The sequence below is a fragment of the Microcaecilia unicolor genome, chromosome 4 (assembly GCF_901765095.1).
Source record: "Microcaecilia unicolor chromosome 4, aMicUni1.1, whole genome shotgun sequence".
NCBI classification, from domain to species: Eukaryota; Metazoa; Chordata; class Amphibia; order Gymnophiona; family Siphonopidae; genus Microcaecilia; species Microcaecilia unicolor.
In genome coordinates this window covers 44,370,209-44,390,614 of record NC_044034.1, presented here as the reverse complement: position 1 = coordinate 44,390,614, position 20,406 = coordinate 44,370,209, and the positions used below count along the sequence as shown (strand labels likewise).

The following is a 20,406-nucleotide window of genomic DNA, read 5'->3' as shown; positions in this document are numbered from 1 at the left end:
CAGCAGGCCAAGACAGCTCTCTAAAAGGGAGTACATGTGATCCTGCACCCATGGTGTCTACCATCAATCCCAGAAGCTGCAAGCAATCTCATGCTCTGGGTGCCATCTGGGTGCAAAACTCCCTTTTCCAGGTGTGAAGCTTGGAAAGAAGCAGATGCAGACATATTCTAGGATAGTGAGGAAGTGAACCCCCAGGTATTCCATATTCTGTGTTGGGTCACTGTGACTTTTCACATAATTGACCATCCAACCAATACTCTCCAAGAGCTGGATGACATGGGACATCGCCATTCGAGAGCCCTCCTCCAAATTGCCTTGGATCAGACAATCGTCTAGGTAAGTATATACCCACACCCTCTCCTTGCAGAGAAAGGTAGCCACCATGGACAACCACCATCATAACCTTGGAAAAGGTCTGCAGCGCCATGGTAAGCCCAAATGGGAGGGCATGGACCTGAAAGTGTCTGAGATGTTAAAGCAGGCTTCTGCCAGGTCCAAGGAGAGGAGGAACTCCCTGGGCAAACTGAAGTCATCACCAAGCAGAGGATTTCCATGTGAAAGTAGGGAACCCATAAGGCAGCATAGACACCCTGGAGATCTAGGATGAGATGGAAGAAGCTCCCCTTTTAGGGGACTATAAAAAAAACAGAGTAGTGGCCATGTGCCCACTTCACTGTGGGCACCTCTTCAACCATCCCCAGCTGAAGGAAGCACACTAGAATGTCCTCCACCATTCTTTGCTTGAGGGGGGAGCTCAGGCAAGTGGATACCATGAAGGCCCTGGAAACTAGGGACGTGAATTCTAAGGCACAGCCACTGCAAAAGACCTCCAAGACCCACTGATCTAATATTATAAGAGTCCACACCCAGACAAATCAATTGAGCTGATCTACCAGAACCAGTCCGGAAGGGACTACTTGAATCTCAATGAGAATCTTTCTGTGCAGTGGTTCCGGTCCAGAGGAACCTCCCCTCACCATCCCTGGGCTCTGTTGTCCATCAAATGTGCTGTCATTTGGCAGTGGCACACCTTGAAGGGGATTTCTTAGGGTGCCACTGAAAAGGGTTCATTGAAGGGGAAACATTTTTTCAAGATTATGGTACCCCACAAGGATGGTGTAACCCCCCTCTAATGTCAACAGGAGTCACCAAAGAAAACCTGCAGGGCCCCTGCAACCTGATCACTGAAACAAAATACCACTGGGGAGTCCAGGCTGTCCCCTGGAGAGAGTTCACCCGACTACAGGGAGTCGGAGCTAGCTGAGGACAATGATCCCAGTGAATCCTACCCTGCTTCTGATGCCAGCAGAAAAGCTAGTAGCCCATGTCCATCGGGGGGGGGGGGGGGGGGCAGTAGGTATGGGAGGAGACGGAGGTAGAAGAAACCCTATTTGGGAAAAACCCTGAGATGCTCCAGTCTTGTGCCTGGGACCCATACCCTGAAGATTTGTTCCCCACAAGGCCACTGGGACTCTACCAAGCCCTTTGAAAATGGCCCCCAGGACTGCAAAGGGCTGATCCAGGTACAAAGGTCCTTGAACACCATTCCCTGTACCCTCCATGGGGAGGGGGGACAGCTTGGCATGTCTTCCATAGGAGTCACATGGCCAGAATCAGATGGCTGCGGTCCATGCCAAAAACCATGGGTCTGTGGCTGTTGAGCTAAATGTTGGAGGAGCCCTGCAGAGTCTGCACTCCGTGATGCCAGCTCCAGAAGGCTCCTGGTACCAACTGCAGCAGTTCCTGATGACCCTGCACCGCAGTTAGAGCATCTGGACCCGAATCTATGCAGGCATGCTGCGGCCCTCCCCTGATACTCACTCCAGCTGCAAGGACAGAGGGAAAGGCCCCCCCCCAACTGCAGTCCCGAGACCACAGCCCTGCCTGGTCCTCTCCCTGGAGTCTTTCCCTAATAGAATTCACTTTCGCTTAAAGAAAAAAAATTATTTCTTTTTTGAACAACTTTATCAGCTGCAACAAGGAAGCTAAACTCCAATGCTTTTTTCTTCTCCAGTGGCTCCAGAGAGGGGAGAGGGATACAATAGAGGTTGGGGGAGACAGGGGCTTTGAAAGGCCTGTTTGAAGGGCTCTGTCCTCAGGAAGGAACCCAAGCCTGGGAGGCTAAAACACCCCCAACTTAACCAGGAGATGGCACCTAGACCAAACCTGAGAGAAGCACTGGTCAGACAGACACAACCAGGGAGACACCGACCATTGCCCAGGTCTGTGGAAGTTAGGCCGCAAACCAAAAAAAAAAAAAAAGAACAGATGCACCACTCCAACCTACACCATATGCTGGAGGTAGAGAAATACAGAAATATGTCTATGTTTATTAAAAGTTTTGCTACATCAACGTTTCTGCAAAACAGGTCAAAGCGGTTTACAATAAAATTAATAAACTAATTAGGAAATGAATGCCAATTATTGATAGGACAGAATGCAGTCACATCCAATGTACCATTCCCAAACAAAGGAAGAGAGAGAAAAAATACCAACTAGCTCTAGGCTGCACCTGCTGTTATACCAGTAGTGTCACTGGAAACTGTCTGCGTTTCTCTACCTCTATCTGGTTAGGAGATATAACTCACTGATGTGGGACTGGTCTAGCTGAATGAAAAGGAAGTGTACCTTTGAGTGACAGTGGAGGAACTAAGCCCCTCAATGAGCTCTAGGGTGATTTAGTTCCAATTAAGTGTGAACCCATTCAGTTCCCATCATGTGAGTTGTAACAGATTCCCTGCCTTCCAGATGTTGCCATCTCATGCAAAAACACCCTAAAGAGAACAGGTTTATAGGACAATTCCCTCAAAAATATTCCATCATGCAACATTCTTGCTTGGAAAATTTCCACCAAACTCTAGGGCACAAGAAATAGACATTAAGGATTTTAAGATCTTTGTCAAAATCTCTCAGCTTGAGAAACTGCTTGAATGCTTTAAATCAGGAACTGAATAACCACAACTAATCCACCTACTCTTTTTGACTTGGGAGCCTGATGGCCCTCCATCTGTTTGTCAGTGCTTGACACGGCATTAACCCATGTCTCCGTCACCAGAAGGACTGCTTCTTACAAGGAACTGAATAGTAAACCAAGGTTTTACCATTTCAAAGCTGACACTTTTATAGGGAACCAAGAGACACATTAATTTCTCACTGAAAAAAATTGGACTAGATGAGTTTTTCTTGAATGGCAGATCTGAAAAAACAGGTAATTTTTTGTAACCTAAAATGGAAACCCATCTTGCCCAATATAGAACACCTGGCAACATACACACCATGGAGTAGGTTGCTTTCTGTAAATTCTTCAGTTTCCTCAAAATCCTCAGGATCCTTATGAAGATAGTTTGCAATATTTTCATTCAAATACCAGGATTTACTTTCATCAAACACCAGAAAGAGTAAAGCAAATTCTCGAGCCACATCATTCCTCGATCCAGTGCTGTTCAATATTCCTCTTCTACAGGTTATTAATGGACCAACAAGACCACTGTACATATCCTGCAGTCACATAAGACATTTTTAAATGTTATTGCAAATATTAATGTAAAATATTTTATTTAAAAGAAATGGCTAATGCTAGCAAAAATATATATCAGATACACCTTGTGATAAAGTCACCTCCAGGATAGTTGGGTTAAGGCAGTTTCAGTGTGAAATACAAGTCCCAGAAGGCATTGCAGGCAAGGAGCCAGAGGGGGAGATTAAGAACCCGGACTGGACTCCTAGCTGCAATCAGGGAAGGCATGGGTGTAAGCTGGCAGGCTGTGTAGAGTGGCTGCCACTAGGCGGAAAGAGAGTTAGGAAACCCTGTGTGCAGGAGCTCATCATTGGTCTCATTAGTCTAATGCTTAACTCAGCTGGTTTGGGTGTGAGGAAGCTAAGGGAAGGAGAATGATTGATGGTGGTAGCTGAAGCCAGGGATTGATTAGGCAGGTGGGAAGGAGTCCCAGCAGTTCAGTTCAGGAGAGAAGCAGTTGCAGGCTGAAAACCCTTGGGCAGGGAGGTCCCTAAAGTACTGAAGCAGGTGAAATTCCTTGGGTGAGAGGAAGTCCCAAAAGTATTGAATTCACTGTGAAGCTGAGGCAAGGGAAAACCCTTGGGTAGAAGGAGTCCCTAAAATATTGAACTCTCCTGAAGGTAAAGAGGATAGAAGGTAGAAAATGCTGCTTGGTGACTGAACTGTGATGATGAACTGAAAGAACTGTTTGTCTTGGGAATTGAATTACTGTTTATTGTGCACTGGATAAAGAGCCCAGGCTGGAGCCTGAAAGCCTGTATTGAAATCCTGGTATGTGCCATGCTGCTGTTGGAACTGTGTACTAGAAACTTGCATGGAATAAAAGTCCTTAAGATTGAAGTTACTGGTGGACATCTATTTCTTCATTGTACCGGGAGCCTGTGGCTGGAGGAGATTGTTCTATCCTTGGCTGCACAAGAGAGGCGCCTGGTTACAACCTACAACAATGCCTACCTTTGAAAGATACATCAACAACACAGCTAAACTTGGGCTCTAAGGAGACATATACAAATACGGAATACAATGTAGGCATTATCCTCTTTTTTTTTTTATTGTCAAGAGAAACGTACAAGTACAATACATATATCTGTGACCAAGAAAAATGCAAAAAGATACGAAAAGCTTCTAGTACAAAAAACATAGTGTTAACATTAAATGACAAGCCCAACTAGTAGGAAAAAATCACATACTATACACAGCCAATATGAATCAGTTTAACCGTGCCATTTCCTCTTTTGGAGTTTTATTGCTGCCCACCGTCCCAACCCCCCACCCCAAAGGCTGATTGATCCCTTTCTCATGCTGTCTCAATGTTGTGCTATGAGCTGGACATGTGCAGCAGTTGCTCAAGGCGCTTGACAACAACAGATGAGACCATAAATTGTGGGTTATGTCCATCTACCAGCAGATGGAGATAGAGTACATGAAACTGAACTATTCCATATAAGATGGTGAGCAGCTAGGTCAGTCAGCATTTCTCTATCTCCAGCAGGTGGTGGACGATCTCCTAGCAGCTCCTGGTCTCTTCTGTGAAACTGCCCCTGTTCTAGGTCTCCTGATTCAGTTGAGCTTGAGAGTGTTTAGAGTGTCTGAGGTGCCCACTTTGGGGTACATCTAGTGACGCCAGGTCGACCCTCCCTTTCTGCCAATTCATTCTCATTCCTCGCAAGAAAAAAAAAAGGCAAAGCGAACAGAAGCTTTCTGTTCCTCAGCTGCCTGCTGCTTGAGGGGGTTGATTCAATGTATTTCTGTCAGTGAATGTGAGGGGAAAAAAATGTACCAGAGAAACTGCCTGGTACATTGCAGTCAGATTTCAGAAGTCAGATTTCCTGCAATCAGCAATTACCACTTTAAATTTCTTTACTGTTGAGTGCCTGCTTTGGTATGGTTTCACTCTACTTTTATTTTCCATGACGGCTAAAACAGTTAAATGCTGCTCCCGCTGTGAAGCACAGAGGGCAGCTTTGGGGCACTGTGCTAATTGTTTGAGTCAGGCGGCATCGGGGCCATAAGATTTGATGGTGGCTCAGTTGGATTCCCGTACAGAGGAAGATTCTTCGATGTCGCATCATTCACTGGTTTCAGCTTCTTCTTACATTGCAGGTTCAGCGGCCATATTGAATTCCTGTGCAGCTCTCTGATTCTGACACCCATTTCTCTGCTCCTCAGCCATTTAACCTGCCTTCAAGCTTTGACTTCTTTTCCTACAGCTGCCCATAAAATATCAGATTCTGCTTTAGACTCTCAGGTACTGTTTTCACCTGAATTCATTTTATTACTGCACCAGGCTCATCTGCTGAAACAGGCTCACCCTGTTATTACAGCAGACTTGGTAGCTAAAAACAGACATGTTGAAAGTCTAGCAGAGGTAGACTTTGAATCTCCTCCATCTCCACCACAGTTGGAGAGGGGTCTTTCTGCAGCTTCATATCATTCTGTAGTGCCAGAGGTTTTAGAAGGAGAACTTCCTGTGCATGACACTGATGATCCCACGGCTGTCAGAATTTTCCATACAGAGGAGTTGCCTGCCTTTATCAATTTTCCATACAGAGAAGTCATCTGCCTTTATCACTACAGCCCTGGAGGTCCTTAATATTTAATCCCCTGCTTTTCAGCCAGCTACTTCCTCTAACACTATGATGGCTAGCACTAAGACCTCCAATATCTTTTTCAGTTCATGAGGCCATGCAGGAGCTGATTTCTGCAAAATGGTCCACTCCTGATTCTAGTCTCAGGGTGGCTCGCGCTATGTCTCGCTTATGTCCTATTTCTCCAGAGGAACTGGAAAAGTTGCAGCTACGTAAGGTAGAGGCCTTAGTGGCTCTGGTGACTAAGAAGACAACTCTGCCGGTCAAGGGTGGAATTGTTCTCAAGGATATTCCTGACAGGAAACTGTTATCCTGCAGATAACTGCTCTGTCTCTGTGTTCAGGCTCTTCACCTCCTTTCCTCCCACATTTTTCAAACATAGTGGGTGTGACTTGTTCTTACTGGGCAGTGCCTACCTGCCTGCTGCCTACCATTCCAGTTTTAAGCCTCTAATCCAGCTCTGCCGTTCTATCTATCGCTTAACACCTCAGTCACTACATATATACCCATAACACCTCAGTTACTACTTATGGCCCCTTTACACATTCTCTTCCTTGCCCTGTCCCTTCCTAATCTTTTTCCCCTCCCCCTACCGCTGTCTACCACTGGAACTCACTGCCCACCCATGTCCTCTCCCATCTTGCTCACTACTGCAATACCCTACTCACCCCCGTCCCTCACCACCTCACCATCTCTCCTGTCCCCCTCCTCCTTCCTAGCTCTCAACCTTCAACACTTCCTTCCTGCCATTAACCCATCCCCATTCCTCCTAAGCGCATCCCGTCTTCGTCGCCTTCGTCGCCCTACCTCCCCCACCCTCCTCCGCACTCTCTTGCTCCTCCTCCTGCTATCCGCAGGAGACATCAATCCCAATCCAGGTCCCCCACACCTGTCTTCGTCCTATCCATGCAAACGTTTCCGGGATGTCTCCAATCTCATATCTATTCCCCTCCTCCCCCCCTCTTCCCTCCCCTTCTCATGTGCACTGTGGAATGCCCACTCGGTCTGCAACAAACTTCCCTTCACCCACGATCTCTTCATCTCTCATTCCCTTCACCTGCTTGCCCTAACTGAAACCTGGCTCTCCCCTGACGACTCTGCCTCAGTTGCGGCTCTATGCCATGGAGGCTATCTCTTCTCCCATACTCCCCGCCTAGTTGGCCGTGGAGGAGGCGTCGGGTTACTACTCTCGCCCTCCTGTAGCTTCCAACCCCTCCTCCTACCACAGTCTCACTGCTTCTCATCCTTTGAAGTCCACTCCATCCGTCTATTCTACCCGTTGCCACTCAGAGTGGCAGTCATTTACCGCCCCCCTGATAAATCCCTCCCTTCCTTCCTCACCGACTTCGACGCCTGGCTTTCTGTTTTTCTTGAACCCTCATCTCCATCCCTCATTCTCGGAGACTTCAACATACACGTTGATGACCTGTCCAACTCTCACGCTTCTCAGTTCCTCACTCTAACATCATCCTTCAACCTCCAGCTTTGTTCCACCACCCCTACTCACCGTGATGGCCATTGCCTTGACCTCGTCCTCTCCTCTTCCGGCTCACCCTCCAATTTCCACACCTCAGCTCTTCCTGTCTCTGATCATCACCTGATCACCTTCACACTTCTTCACCCTCCCCCTCAGCCCCGCCCAACATTAACCACTACTTCCAGGAATCTCCAGATTATTGACCCTCCCACCTTATCATCTAGTATTTCTAATCTCCTCCCCTCCATCATGTCCTCCGAGTCTGTTGACGAGGCTGTCTCCGCTTACAATGCCACTCTCTCCTCTGCTCTGGACACCCTTGCACCATCCACCTCCCGTCCCACAAGGCGTACTAATCCCCAGCCCTGGCTGACCCCTTGCATCCGTTACCTTCGCTCCTGCGCCCGATCTGCTGAACGCCTCTGGAGGAAATCTCGCACCCATTCAGATTTCCTTCACTACAAATTCATGCTATCCTCCTTCCAGTCCTCACTATTCCTTGCCAAACAGGACTATTACACCCAATTGACTAATTCTCTCAGCTCTAACCCTCGTCGTCTCTTCGCCACCCTTAACTCCCTCCTCAAAGTGCCCTCCGCTCCCACCCCCCCGTCACTCTCTCCTCAATCACTGGCTGACTACTTCCGCGACAAGGTGCAAAAGATCAACCTTGAGTTCACTACCAAGCCACCTCCTCCTCTTCACCCTTCAACCCTCTCCCTCAACCAACCAACCCAGACCTCTTTCTCCTCCTTTCCTGATATCTCCGAGGAGGAAACCGCCCGCCTTCTTTCCTCCTCAAAATGCACCACTTGTTCCTCTGATCCCATCCCCACCAACTTACTTAACACCATCTCTCCTACTATCACCCCCTCCATCTGTCATATCCTCAACCTCTCTCTCTCCACTGCAACTGTCCCCGACACCTTCAAGCATGCTGTAGTCACGCCACTCCTCAAAAAACCATCACTAGACCCTACCTGTCCCTCCAACTACCGCCCCATCTCCCTCCTACCCTTCCTCTCCAAGACACTTGAGCGCGCAGTCCACAGCCGCTGCCTTGATTTTCTCTCCTCTCATGCCATCCTTGATCCGCTTCAATCCGGTTTTCGCCCTCTTCACTCGACAGAAACAGCACTTTCTAAAGTCTGTAATGACCTGTTCCTTGCCAAATCCAGAGGCCACTACTCCATCCTCATCCTCCTGGATCTATCCGCTGCTTTTGACACTGTCAATCATGACTTACTTCTTGCCACACTGTCCTCATTTGGGTTCCAGGGCTCTGTCCTCTCCTGGTTCTCCTCCTATCTCTCCCACCGCACCTTCAAAGTTCACTCTCATGGATCTTCCTCCACCCCCATCCCCTTATCTGTTGGTGTTCCCCAGGGATCGGTCCTTGGACCCCTTCTCTTCTCAATCTACACCTCTTCCCTGGGCTCCCTGATCTCATCTCATGGTTTCCAGTATCATCTCTATGCTGATGACACCCAACTGTATCTCTCCACACCAGACATCACCGCGGAGACCCAGGCAAAGGTATCGGCCTGCTTATCCGACATTGCTGCCTGGATGTCCAACCGCCACCTGAAACTGAACATGTCCAAGACCGAGCTTATCGTCTTTCCACCAAAACCCACTTCTCCTCTTCCTCCACTTTCTATCTCAGTTGATAACACCCTCATCCTCCCCGTCTCATCTGCCCGCAACCTCGGAGTCATCTTTGACTCCTCTCTTTCCTTCTCTGTGCATATCCAGCAGATAGCCAAGACCTGTCGCTTCTTCCTCTTTAACATCAGCAAAATTCGCCCTTTCCTCTCTGAACACACCACCCGAACTCTCGTCCACGCTCTCATTACCTCTCGCCTGGACTACTGCAACTTACTCCTCACCGGCCTCCCACTTAGCCATCTATCCCCCCTTCAGTCTGTTCAGAACTCTGCTGCACGTCTCATATTCCGCCAGAACCGATATACTCATATCACCCCTCTCCTCAGGTCACTTCACTGGCTTCCGATCAGATACCGCATTCAATTCAAGCTTCTCCTTCTTACCTACAAATGCACTCAGTCTGCTGCCCCTCACTACCTCTCTACCCTCATCTCCCCTTACGTTCCCGCCCGTAACCTCCGTTCACAGGATAAATCCCTCCTCTCAGTACCCTTCTCCACCACCGCCAACTCCAGGCTCCGCTCATTCTGCCTCGCCTCACCCTATGCTTGGAACAACCTTCCTGAACCCTTACGCCAAGCCCCCTCCCTGCCCATCTTCAAGTCTTTGCTTAAAGCCCACCTCTTCAATGCTGCGTTCGGCACCTAACCCTTACCGTTCAGTGAATCCAGACTGCCCCAATTTGACTGCCCCGATCGGACCGACCGTTCACTTGTCTATTAGATTGTAAGCTCTTTGAGCAGGGACTGTCTCTCTTTGTTAAATTGTACAGCGCTGCGTAACCCTAGTAGCGCTCTAGAAATGTTAAGTAGTAGTAGTAGTAGTAGGAAACTGGAACCCACTCTTAAGCTTTCCTTTGAAATTTCTGCCTTATCCTTTCAGTCAACAAGTATGTATTTCTTATGCGGGTAAGCCGTGACTTAGTTAGGAGTAACAGGTTGCTGATTACCTGGCTGATTAAACAATCCCACTTCTTTTGAATGGCTTAGTTTATCTAGCAGACGTGGAGGGGCATAATCGAAAGGGACGCCCAAGTTTTGCTGAGGACGTCCTCGCAAAACGTCTCGGCGAAGGAGCGAGGAAACCCATATTATCGAAACAAGATGGGCGTCCATCTTTCGTTTCGATAATACGGTAGGGGAGGCCCAAATCTTGACATTTAGGTCGTACCTAGAGATGGTCGTCCTTAGACTTGGTCGTTTCTGATTTTCGGTGATAATGAAAACCAAGGATACCCATCTCAGAAACGACCAAATGCAAGCCCTTTGATCATAGAAGCCAGAATTCGTAGTACACTGGTCCCCCTCACATGCCAGGACACCAACCGAGCACCCTAGGGGGCATTGCAGTGGACTTCAGAAAAAGCTCCCAGGTACATACAGTGGGGGAAATAAGTATTTGATCCCTTGCTGATTTTGTAAGTTTGCCCACTGACAAAGACATGAGCAGCCCATAATTGAAGGGTAGGTTATTGGTAACAGTGAGAGATAGCACATCACAAATTAAATCCGGAAAATCACATTGTGGAAAGTATATGAATTTATTTGCATTCTGCAGAGGGAAATAAGTATTTAATCCCTCTGGCAAACAAGACCTAATACTTGGTGGCAAAACCCTTGTTGGCAAGCACAGCGGTCAGACGTCTTCTGTAGTTGATGATGAGGTTTGCACACATGTCAGGAGGAATTTTGGTCCACTCCTCTTTGCAGATCATCTCTAAATCATTAAGAGTTCTGGGCTGTCGCTTGGCAACTCGCAGCTTCAGCTCCCTCCATAAGTTTTCAATGGGATTAAGGTCTGGTGACTGGCTAGGCCACTCCATGACCCTAATGTGCTTCTTCCTGAGCCACTCCTTTGTTGCCTTGGCTGTATGTTTTGGGTCATTGTCGTGCTGGAAGACCCAGCCACGACCCATTTTTAAGGCCCTGGCGGAGGGAAGGAGGTTGTCACTCAGAATTGTACGGTACATGGCCCCATCCATTCTCCCATTGATGCGGTGAAGTAGTCCTGTGCCCTTAGCAGAGAAACACCCCCAAAACATAACATTTCCACCTCCATGCTTGACAGTGGGGACGGTGTTCTTTGGGTCATAGGCAGCATTTCTCTTCCTCCAAACACGGCGAGTTGAGTTCATGCCAAAGAGCTCAATTTTTGTCTCATCTGACCACAGCACCTTCTCCCAATCACTCTCGGCATCATCCAGGTGTTCACTGGCAAACTTCAGACGGGCCGTCACATGTGCCTTCCGGAGCAGGGGGACCTTGCGGGCACTGCAGGATTGCAATCCGTTATGTCGTAATGTGTTACCAATGGTTTTCGTGGTGACAGTGGTCCCAGCTGCCTTGAGATCATTGACAAGTTCCCCCCTTGTAGTTGTAGGCTGATTTCTAACCTTCCTCATGATCAAGGATACCCCACGAGGTGAGATTTTGCGTGGAGCCCCAGATCTTTGTCGATTGACAGTCATTTTGTACTTCTTCCATTTTCTTACTATGGCACCAACAGTTGTCTCCTTCTCGCCCAGCGTCTTACTGATGGTTTTGTAGCCCATTCCAGCCTTGTGCAGGTGTATGATCTTGTCCCTGACATCCTTAGACAGCTCCTTGCTCTTGGCTATTTTGTAGAGGTTAGAGTCTGACTGATTCACTGAGTCTGTGGACAGGTGTCTTTCATACAGGTGACCATTGCCGACAGCTGTCTGTCATGCAGGTAACGAGTTGATTTGGAGCATCTACCTGGTCTGTAGGGGCCAGATCTCTTACTGGTTGGTGGGGGATCAAATACTTATTTCCCTCTGCAGAATGCAAATAAATTCATATACTTTCCACAATGTGATTTTCCGGATTTAATTTGTGATGTGCTATCTCTCACTGTTACCAATAACCTACCCTTCAATTATGGGCTGCTCATGTCTTTGTCAGTGGGCAAACTTACAAAATCAGCAAGGGATCAAATACTTATTTCCCCCACTATAGCTCCCTTACCTTGTGTGCTAAGCCCCCCAAAACCCACTACCTACAACTGTACACCACTACCATAGCTCTTACGGGTGAAGGGGGGCACCTAGATGTGGGTACAGTGGGTTTCTGGTGGGTTTTGGAGGGCTCACATTTACCACCACAAGTGTAACAGGTAGGGGGGTGGGCCTGGGTCCGCCTGCCTGAAGTGCACTGCAGCCACTAAAACTGCTCTAGGGACCTGCATACTGCTGCGATGGAACAGAGTATGACATTTGAGCCTGGCATAGAGGCTGGCACAAAATATTTTTAAAGCCGTTTTTTGAGGGTGGGAGGGGGTTAGTGACCACTGGGGAGTAAAGGGAGGTCATCCCCGATTCTCTGTGGTGGTCATCTGGTCAGTTCGGGCACCTTTTTGTGCCTTGGTCCTAAGAAAAACAGGACCATGTAAAGTCGTCCAAATGCTCGTCAGGGACGCCCTTTTTTTTCCATTATGGGTCGAGGACGCCCAAGTCCCGCCTTCGCTACGCCTCCAACATGCCCCGTGAACTCTGGTCGTCCCCGTGACAGAAAGCAGTTGAGACGCCCAAAATCGGCTTTCAATTATGCCGATTTGGGCGACCCTGTGAGAACGACGCCAATCTTCCCATTTGTGTCGAAAGATGGGCGTCCTTCTCTTTCGAAAATGAGCCTGACAGTGTCACTATTCCCTGTTTCACTACATATTTTCAATAGTGAAGGAAAGGCACACTCTGCTGGATTCCAGGTAACCTGCCTGTCTCTAGTGATTGAAAACACAATATTGACGTGCCACCTCCCACTGGCAGCAATGCAGTGGGAGGACTCCCGCACAGCTTAGAGAGATCAGAGCTCACTGTATGATCTTCTGCAAATATCAACCATGCAGATGGCTTTGGCAGTTATGGCTAGGTGACTGTTATGGCTTCACCACTGGGCAGCAGATGCTGCCTCCAAGTAACAACTCACTAAATTTCCTTTTTTTTTTTTTTGGGGGGGGGGGGGTGTAAGTTTCTCTTTTGCCAGAAGATAAGCCCAAGTCTTCCTTTAGATCAAATTAATCACGTTCTCTCCTCAAAAGACGTTAAGAAGTATAGACCGGGGCAGACTTTCAGAAGTCCAGGTACCAGCAGTCCTTTTGTGCTGACAAAAAGAGCTCTTCTAAGTCCACCAGGTCTTTCCCTGCCTCTCACCCATAACAATGATGGGATTCCGGACCACTCTTCTTAGGAGGCAATAGGAGGAGTAGCCTAATGGTTAGTACAGTAGACTGAGAACCTGGGGAACAGGGTTCAATTCTCACTGCTCTCTTTGTGACCCTGGGCAAGTGAAAGCCCTCCACTGTCCCAGGTACAAAAACTTAGATTGTGAGCCCTCTAGGGACACAGAAAGAACCTGTATATAATTTGATTGTAGCACAGAAAGGCAGTAAATGACAACACATTTACAACTAGAAGAGTGGACCAAGAGTGGCCAATCAATTGTTTGGAATTCAGAGCAGTTCGCTGGGCCTTGCCAGCTTTTCAAATGATAGTTTGAGGCAGTCCAGTCTGAATCCTATCGTACAGTATGAAAGAAGTCACTTACATAAACAGACAAGGGGGCACTCAAAGCGTTCAGCTGGCTCTGGAGGCTTGCCTGTTGTTTCAAGTGGGTGGAGAAGCACATACTGTTGATTTTGGCACCTCACACTGTGAGGACCTTAAATGTTCAAGCAGATTATCTGAGCAGGAACTCCCTATGCCTGAAAGAGTGAGAACTATCCAACCAAGTCTATGATCACAAAAAAATGGGAGACTCCAGTCCTGAATCTAATGGCCTCCATGTACAACACAAAAGATCAGTGTTTCTTCAGCAGAAATGTTTGGTTCAGAGGGCGCTGATTCAGCCATGGCCTGAGACAGCCTGCTTTATGTATTTCTGCCCTATCCAATTATCAGCAGGATACTCCACGGAATTCTTCTTCATCCAGGAAGGGTGATCCTCATGGTCCAGATCTGATTCACCTCCTCATAGATCAGTCCTTTTGCCTTCCTCTTCTCCAGGTGTTACTCTTTCAAGGAGCCACTCAGATGGAGGATCTGTCCCATTTTGGTCTTATGGCTTGGCTCTTGAGTGTTTGAAGCTGAGGAAGAAGGGTTATTCAGAAGAAGTGATCACCACTTTGCTCCAGGCTAGGAAGCATTCTACCTCTATGGCATACATTAGAGTTCGGAGAGTATTTGAGGCTTGGTGTTCAAAAAGAGCTATTTCTCCCTTTCACTCTTCCTTGCCTCAAATTTTAGTATTCGTACAGGAGAGTTTTAAATAGAGACTTGCTTACAACTTTTTGTGAGTTCAGGTTGCTGCATTAGCTTGCTTTCAGGGACATCTTCTTAATTACTCCCCTGAAGCACATCCGGATATCATACTTTTTAAAAAAGGTGTTAACCACCTGAAGCCTCCTCTTCGTCTGAAACAGAAACTCGACTTAGTGCTTAAGTCTCTGCAAAAGGCTCACTTTCTCAGAGGCTGCGGTAACTATTAGAACTGTGCCTTCCTCCCTTCCCAAAGTGGTATCTTCCTTCCATTTGAACCAATTCTCACCCTCTTTTTGTAGGGAAGACAATGAAAAGAAATTTGACTCTTTGTGCTTCCTTGGATGTTCGCCGTTTTATTCTTCAGTACCTGCAAATCACCAATGAATTTCGTCGTTCCAACCATCTTTTTGTTTTGTTTGCAGGTCCTAATAAGAGCGTCTCGGCTTCTAAGGCTACCATTGGTCATTGGCTTAAGAAAGCTATTTCTTCGGCTTACATTCTTTCTAGTAAACAGTCAACAACTTCCCTGAAGGCTCATTCCATGAGAGCACTTTCCGTATCTTGGGCAGATACATTGTCCCTTGAGGAGATTTGTAGATCAGTCACCTGGTCATCTTTGCATACATCCTCCAAGCATTACTATCTGGATATCTCAGTCAGGACGGAAGCTTCCATTGGAGCATCAGTCCTTTCCGCTGCTGCTTCAGTTCCCCTTCTTGAGGACTGCTTTGCTACATCCCACAATTTATGAACTCATCTCTTGTTGATGACAAGGAAGGAAACATTTTCTTACCTGATAATTTTCTTTCCTTTAATCACAACAGATGAGACCAGAAATCCCTCCATTTCTTTGTTTCTCTTTTTAGGTTTGTTTGTTCATGTTGCTTGTTAGTAGGTTCAAATGTTCATATTTTATATAAGGAAAGAAGCATTTGGTTTAGTCAGGGCTTCTTTTGAGGGGGTACTTGGGGGTACTGAGTACCGGCACCTTTTTCATTGTCTGCTAAAATTGACCCATGGTTCCAAGTTTTAAAGAGAGAGTTCAGGCCAACACACCAACTCTGGCTTGTCACAGATTCTGTGACTGGTTGCAGAGGATCTGGCCATTCTAGGGTGGGTCCCTCAGTGATCACCCCACCCCTGAAGGGTAGCCTGGCATTTGAGTACCGGCACCTTTTACACTAGAAAAAATGCACTGGGTATAGTTATCTTTTATTTCTGCTTTGTTAGTGGAATATTGACTGACCTAGTTGCTCACCGTCCTATATGACAGAGTTCAGTTTCTTGTCCTCTGTCTCCACTTGCTGGTAGAAGATCATACAGTCATAGGTACTAAGCCACTTGGACTATTGCAACGCACTCTACGCTGGTTGTAAAGAACAGAACATCAAGAAACTTCAAACAGCCCAGAATACCGCAGCCAGACTCATATTTGGAAAGACAAAATATGAAAGAGCAAAACCCTTAAGAGAGAAACTACACTGGCTCCCACTTAAAGAACGGACCACATTCAAGATGTGCACGATTGTTCATAAAATCATCTACGGAGACGCCCCGACTTACATGCTAGACCTCGTTGACCTACCTGCTAGAAATGCTAAAAGATCCGCCTGCACATTTCTTAATCTACACTTCCCTAGCTGCAAAGGATTAAAATACAAACTAATATATGCTACCAGTTTTTCCTATATAAGCACGCAGGAGGTCTCAGAGGTTTCTACCTCTCTTATAGGCTACAATCGGCCTCTTATCACTGAAGTGGTCCAGATATTCTATTATGGACTAATGACTCCTCAATATTCTGGTAATGTCTTTAGAAAGGTGGGTGAATCATAGAGTGCAAACTGATATCCTCTTTCGCCTATGGAACAGGGTTAAGCATGCTTTTAGCTCTCTTGTAGCATTTGTTGATGCAGTCTGTAGGATACCCTTTTCCCCCAAAAGTATTCATGCATTTCAAGAGGTCTGTTCTCAAATACAGCTACATTGGAACAAAGTCTTTTGATCCTGAGGAACTGGCTGCAGGGAAAATTGTTCTTCAAAGATTTATTGTGACAGTTTCCATAGTCTAAAAGTTTATTCATATCTGTAGGTTTTCTAAAAATTTCTGTTAAAAACTTCCCTTCTACACAGGAATCCATTCAGTATTAAATTCCATTTTGAAAGTCACATTTGTATCTAAAATATTTAACCATGTATGAAATGTTTTCAAATCAACCTCTATACCTTGCCATATCATCAAAATACCATCAATGCACTGCCTCCATAGTATATGTTCAACAAACTCATGTTCACTCAGAAACCATCTTTCAAACTTGGTGCCCTGTTTACTAAGCAGTTCTAAGGGTGTGTTTGCGTTTTTAGTGTGCATTAATGATTAGCACATGCTAAACGCTAACACATAGGAATATATGGGCGATTTTAGCGTTTAGCACGCGCTAAAAACGCTAGCATAGCTTAGTAAACAGGGCCCTAAGCTATGTAAAGGTTGGTTATAGAGGGTGCCATGGTCACACCCATAGCTGTACCCTTAATCTGCTGGTAAAACATATTTTGGAAGCAAAAGAAGTTTTGTGTCAAAGCAACTGTAGCTAACTCTACAATAAACTGGGTTGCGATCCTTAATGTGAAATCCCTTTGGGAGATTGACTCAGCAATAATTTTTAAAGCTTCTTGTTGTGGGACATTAGTGTATAATGATTGGACATTGAAGGTAACCAGAATAATACTCTCATAACAATGCTGATAATTTCAGTGGAGTCTCTTAATATAGGAAGGAATATGCGGGACAAATTGTCTTAGGAAATGATCTGTAAATACTGAAAGTGGTTCAAGTATTGAACCAATGGTAGAAATTATGGGTCTTCCATGTGTCTATTGTAGTGATTTGTGTATTCTCCAAGGACAAGCAGGGCTTAGTTTCTCACATTTGGTGACATCATCTGACGGAGCCCTGATGCGGACGCTATCCAGCATTCTATTACTTTAAGAAGCCTTTGGCAGAATCACATCACGCATGTGTGAGTACCTTCCCGCCCAGCCTGAGCATGTGGGACAGGCAGAATTTAGTTTTCCATGGAACAGAGAGTTCGCATTTGTGAGCTCTCCTCAACGCATCTGTTATTTTGGCAGCGTTTCATCAGTACCCTCCCTGTGGTACCCCTTTATTTTTTTTTATTTTTTTCTTCTCATTTTTCCTTGTCCCCACTTTTATTTCCTTAGAGTTTCCAGCAAGTTTAAGTTTTCTTTGTTTTCAGCAGCTCCCAAGGCCCGCTTAGGCCTGAGCTCCATTTGGGTCTTTCCTTCCTTCTTTGTGAGGCTCTGTTTTTTGATTTCCTCACAAGCCATTTGATTTTGCTTCGGCTGTTTTTCCCTTCATGTCTAAGAAGCTCCCCAGTAGCTTCAAACTGTGCACCCAATGTTACAAAGTCATATCAGGAACTGACCCCTATCACCGGTGTCTTTTGTGCCTAGGTCCTCACCATGTGGCTTCTGACTGTCTTATCTGTTTCAAAATGCAGAAAGGGACCTAGAAAAGTAAGCTGTACCAGCAGAAACTTTTTGGCACTTCTAAGTCTGATCCATTAACATTGGAGGCATCGACCCTTATGGCTGTAAGAGCTGTGTCAGACACAGAGTGCATTGACATTGAGGTGGTCTCCTCCTGCCTCAACATGGATGCTGTTAGGGAGTCCTGGGACCAGTCTGCATTGGACCCGACACAGAGGACATGCTTGGATTAAACATCAAACTCTTTGGAACCGAGGGATCCTGATGCTGTGCATCAAACGAAGGCGTAGAAGCATCAGCATCAGTTCTCCTCGAAGCATGGCACCAAGAGTTCTGGGGCCTTGGCATTACCAGCACCTGAGAAGCATTGGTACCAAGAGGAACACTCATCCTCTGTTGTAGTGGTGCTGATGTAGCAGTCTCCCCACAACTGGAATCCTGCTTCTGATTCAGCACCGACATTTTCAGCCCTCGAGGAATGGTTCCAGTTTATGCTCCAGGAGAATCTGGGGCACCTCTTGGAATGGCTTGATGTCAAGTCATCAAGGTGCTTGCACCATCTATGGAGCTGCTCTAGCCCATCTTGGAGACCTGCGCCCTTCCTGTTGAGTGGTTGTCGACAAGTGCCTCGCCAGGCTGACTGATGTGGTGACCCTCTCTACTTCAGGGGAGGAAGCTAGCATGGAGTCCAGATGGGGATCCATACCTCGGCACAATTCCTCGTGGCCTGGACCATTTTCCAGCAGACCGAGGCAGGCACAGACTCAGATGCCCCATGTTGAGTGCTTTGCTGAGTCTGTAAGGACTGTTCCTGGGCATCTGATGAAGAGCCAGGGGACTTCTCAGAGGATAGATTCACTGACCTTCTGCCTGATTCTTCCCTCCACAGGAGAGAAGGGGGTCCTCCCCTGAGGAACCCTCCTTTGTCAACTTTTTAAAGGAAATGGCAGAGGCCATTCCTTTTAAGTTGGAAATGGAGGACGAGCCCAGAGCACAGCTAACTGTCCAGATCAACTTCCTAAAACTAAGGGTGATTTGGAACACTTTAAAGACATTTAGAGATTGGCTGATGAACCAAATTATTCTTATTCAAATACACAATCAGGTTGCCATGTATTACATCAGCAAGCAGAGGAGTACAGGATCCTACCCCTTGTGTCAGGAAGCAGTCAGTATGTGGCAATGAACCACCAGCCACACCATGGTGCTCCAGGTCACATACCTGGTGGGGAAAGACAACAGCCTTGCAGAAAGGCTGAGCAGGCTGATGCAACTGCATAAGTGGTATCTCAGCATGGGCATTGCCCACAAGATCTTGCAAGAGTGGGGCATCCCCTATGTGGATCTTTTTTGCCACTCATGTCAACAGAATCCCTCAGTTCTTCTCCAAACACAGATCACATGACAAAATAGCATTGGGTGCCTTCCAATTGCACTGGGGGAGGGGAGGGGAGGGTCTCCTGTATGTGTATCCTTCTATCCCTCTGATACTGAAACTCAAGCAGAACTGAAGGACGGACCATGATTCAAACTGCACCTTACTGGCTAACACAGATCTGGTTCCCTCTTCTTCTGCAGTTGTCGTCCAAAACCATGGTGATTGGACTGTTTTTTTGACTCATCATGCAGAACAAGGGGTCTCTCCTGCACCCCAACCTCCAGTCCCTGGCCCTCAAGGCCTGGATGTTGAGGGCATAGAGTTTGTATTTATGCAGCTGCCTGAGGTGTCTCCAGGATCCTGCTGGTTTCCAGAAAAGACACTACTAAGAGGTGTTATACTTTTAAATGGATTTACAAGTTCAACAATAGTTATCACCAACTGTAGAACACATCCGCTTCTTCCCAAAAAAAGATTTTGATTCTCTGGCTGCTTCATGAGAGCAAGACATCAACCAATGCACACTCCCCTGAAGCAGCTGGAATGGCTGGCGAAGAAAAGATCTTTTGTCGAGAAGAAGCGAAATGTGTTCTGCAGTTGGTTTTAACTGTTGTTGAAAGTACCCTTGGAGGAGTTCATATATGGACATCTGACTGTTTCTTTTCAACCGTTAAAGTGCATGTCCAATGTGTTTTTGCCTGCTGTTCTATCTACACTGTTTGATGTGGGATTAGAATTTTTTATGCTGATGACAGTGCTGATGACAGCTTTAAGAGTTTTATTCTGATTTGCTGTCACTTAAGTATGAAGCTTTTTTCTCCAACCCTTTTTTGTCTTTGCAGTGGTAGTCGTGAGCAGGACACATTCCCCCAGATTCTATATGTGGCGCAGATTTTTGAGCGCTAATCCAAGATGTGCGCCCGACTTAATTGACTAACAAGCCAGTCAGTGCTAATAATTGGGTGCTAACTGGCACTAATCGGCATCAATTTG

The 20,406-nt window shown here is 46.7% G+C and overlaps 1 protein-coding gene across 4 annotated transcripts in view; it reads right to left on the bottom strand.

The window, feature by feature from the left end:
• Positions 1 to 20,406, bottom strand: part of HEPHL1 (hephaestin like 1) — a 138,138-nt gene that overhangs the window by 36,915 nt on the left and 80,817 nt on the right. For all 4 annotated transcript variants that reach the window (XM_030200195.1, XM_030200196.1, XM_030200198.1 and 1 more), the window contains exon 16: positions 3,276 to 3,498. In XM_030200195.1, the coding sequence (XP_030056055.1) occupies positions 3,276 to 3,498 (223 nt within the window). The remainder of the gene's footprint in view (positions 1 to 3,275; positions 3,499 to 20,406) is intronic.